The 3,461-nt window shown below is 48.7% G+C and overlaps 1 protein-coding gene across 1 annotated transcript; it reads right to left on the bottom strand.

Annotated features, from left to right (window-relative positions):
* Nucleotides 1-1,615: 1,615 nt before the first annotated feature.
* On the bottom strand, nt 1,616-3,255 carry LOC112897250 (probable purine permease 4). The gene has a single exon (XM_025965515.1). It carries the CDS (start codon nt 3,119-3,121, stop codon nt 1,904-1,906), a length of 1,218 nt encoding a protein of 405 aa, XP_025821300.1. The 5' UTR covers nt 3,122-3,255; the 3' UTR covers nt 1,616-1,903.
* Nucleotides 3,256-3,461: the final 206 nt, after the last annotated feature.

The raw sequence follows: 3,461 nt of genomic DNA, 5'->3' as shown, positions 1-3,461 counted from the left end.
CGATTTATGATGAAAACATTATGAAAAACAAAAAACATCAAACATTTATGATGTTTTGGGCTAGAAACATCATAAAAAACTACAACCCATCCAATTTAGTGATAAAATTATGAAGTGTCATATAAGTTTTCATCGAGTCCAAATAAAAAGCTTCACTCAGTTTTACGTGGTGGTTTTATGGCAAAATACACTCTGCAAAAACATCATAGACTGAAGGTTCCACATGTATGTAATGGTGTTCGGGATCGTTCCAATCCACAAAATTTAGTTCCAATTTGAAATTTTGATGCCAAATACATCCAGCTTCATAAACTTCGGCTCCAGAAAAAAAATAGATCTAAGGGCTAGCTCCTTGTTTTTTATGGAGTTCCTTAAGTGTGCTTCATAATGCCTGTTTTCATACCTTCTCAGGGAGTTAAAAGAAAAATTATCCACTATTGCTATTGGTTACACGTATTGCATCAAAACAAAACGATCTGACTTCCTCCTGGACTCCCGTCTGCTCCTCCTTTCCCGCTCATCCCCTCCCTCGAGCACTGAAACCCTAGGCACCACCATTAGGTATCAAGGGGCACTGCTGGTGCGTTCACCATCAAAATGGATTGCTCATTCCCTCCTCGTCAACCTACTGGCACCCATTCGGTGTTTAATTTCATCCGCTGGTGGCTGCAGAAAGTGCTGACCCGGCGCCCATGTGTTCGGCGCGCATGGCGTGAAGAAGCCCATCATTTTGCCCCTTCACTGACGCGCTCTGCAAGATCCGCAAGTACCACAAGAGCACGGAGCTGCTCATCTGCAAGCTCCCCTTCCAGTGCCTCGTCCATAAGAGGTACTAATGTTTTAAGAGAAAAGTCCACTTTACACCATTGAACTATCAGATTTTTAACCTTTAACTACAAAACCAGATATCGAGAGCTTTCTAACCGTTAAAACCGGATAAGTTTGGCCTCTTGAACAGTTACAAAGGTGGTTTTGTATTTTTTTCAAAAAATTCTAGTTAGATCTCAAAAATAAAACTAATTCATTTCAAATTAAAAAAAATATAAAACTAGTATCAAAATTTTTCTTAAAATGTAACCTTTCTGTTATTGCCCTATTTCAATCTTATTTATTCAAAAATAATTGGCATAACTATAAGCAAATTAATAATAGAAAAATAAAAAATTGGATCTTAATAGCTGAGAAGTAGAGTACAAATAGATAGGTAACATTTTTAGAAAAATGCTAGCACCTGTTTGGTATTTTTTGTTTAAAATGAATTACTTATGAATTTTTTAGTTTAAACTTGATTATCTTTAATTTTAAAAATGAAAAATCACATTTGAAACTACCCTAAGCGCCGAATTTAATTTGTCCGGTTTTGAAAGTTGGATGGCATCCATTATCCGATTTTGTAATTGAAGGTTCAAAGTTGGATTTTTGTGATAGTTTGAGAGTGTAAACTAGATTTTTCCCATTTTTAAATAGCTGGCTATAGCGGTTTCGCGGAGATGCCGCTGTGATTACTGCAGTAGAAAATAGCGTGCTATAGCGGGCAATAGCGGCGCTAATAACGGTTTGAGTACCCTAGTGCTAAACTGTTTTGCCCACTATTTAAAACATTGAGAGCTACCAGTACGTCAACAAAAACCTGTCCTTATTACCTTCAGTTACATGTTCAGAACCCTACCAATGACCATTCATTTCATTAGTGATGGGTCAATGTTGGGTCCCGATCGAAGGATGTCACATAAGTGATTGGTTGGAGTAGGACCTCCCTCAGTATTATTGTTGATTTGTGCTCTAGCTAGGCTTCTCTAATTTTTTGTAACGAGGGTTCAGAATATGTGCAAGATTCGTAATACAGCGGACCACGCAAACGCTAAGAAGATTTACATTCCTCCTAATGGAAAATAAAGCTATACTACACCTGATCCAGAACTCCATAGTCGATCTGACTTGCCCCTTCCACCAACTTTCCACCTTTCTTGTACTCCCCATAGATGTACGACGAGAAGGCCCAGAGACAAAGCACCATGGCGACGCCTTTCTCGGCGCCGAACTCGTCCCCGAACACCACCACGCCGCCGGCGACGTTCACCGCCAGCAGCGCCGTCATGCAGATGCCGCCGTGCAGCGACGTGGTCAGGTACACCGTGCCCGCCGTGCCGAAGAAGCACATCTGCCAGCTGAAGACGGCCGCCCCGACCACTGCGTAGTAGGCCGCAGGCGACAGGTCCCACGTCGCCTCTACGCCGCTCCATGGCCCCTTGCTGCCAGAGGATGCAGCCATGCCAGCTCCTGACACGGCGGTCGCCACCGCCTCCATGATCACCTGCGACTCCACAACCATCCTGAAGCCCGTCACGCCGCCGTGCCGGTACACGATCTCCGCCGCCGGCAAGTAGAGCGCGAAGAGCAGCGCGGCGCCCAGGGTGGCCGCCACCCCGACCAAGTAGTCTGAGCCGGCGGCGTCGGAGTCTCCTCCGGTGTCCGAACGGCCGCCGCGGACTCCATGCCGGAGCGCGAGCAGTAGCGAGGACAGCGTGAGGAGCACGACGGCGTTGATGTTCGCGAAGGACAGCGGGACGCGGACGAGCGCCGCGGCGAGCGCCAGCGTGAAGGCTAGCTGCATGGAGAGGAGCAGCGAGGTGGTGGACACGGGCAGGTAGGACGTGCCGCAGGAGTAGAGCAGGTTGTTGAGCCCCATCACCAGGCCCAGGAGCACGCAGTACAGCACGAGCCGAGGGGTGAAGCCACCGAACATCCTCGACGCCGACGCCGACGCCGGCGGCCGGGCCAGAAGAATGAGGAGCAGCAGCGGAAACCCGGCGGACTGGACGAGCGTGGCGAGCCACCGATCGGCGCCGCCGTGCGCGAAGTAGAACCGGGACAGGAGGCTCGACGACAGCGACCCGACGAACAGCGCCGCGTAGGTGGTCACCAGCAGCAGCGAGCGGCGCACGGCGCAGCGTCTGAGACTGATAACCGGCGGCGCATCAACGAGGGGCGGCGGCGGTACCTGCGGCGGCGCGCCGGCGAGGCGCTCGTGGTCATGGTCGGCCAGCAGGTGGGCACGGAGCTGTGGGGTCGCCGAGGTCTGCTCCTTGACGGGTGCTGCTGTGTTGTTCTTGGCATCCATGATGAGCAGTGGATTTGTTGCTGCCTAGCTTGCTATTCTAGTGCCACCTGCTTAGTATTTAAGGGATATTTCCAGAGCATGTCGGTACGAATTGGCGAGCCTTTGTTTAGAGCCAGTTGGTGACACATGAAGTGGACTCCATGGAATACAATGTCGATAGTGGAGGTGCAATTATTTGTGCCCAAAGGATGCTTTCGCTGTCAGTGATGTTATACGCCTGGGACCCACCTTACGTTCACTACACAAACTTAGGCTTGTGTCATGTTTCAGTAACCCACCAGCAGTCATCCTTGCAAAACACACAAAAAAAAAGAACAGAAGAAAAGCACTTGAGCAGTAT

The sequence above is a fragment of the Panicum hallii genome, chromosome 6, assembly GCF_002211085.1.
Source record: "Panicum hallii strain FIL2 chromosome 6, PHallii_v3.1, whole genome shotgun sequence".
Lineage (NCBI taxonomy): Eukaryota > Viridiplantae > Streptophyta > Magnoliopsida > Poales > Poaceae > Panicum > Panicum hallii.
This window is presented reverse-complemented; position numbering and strand designations above follow the sequence as displayed.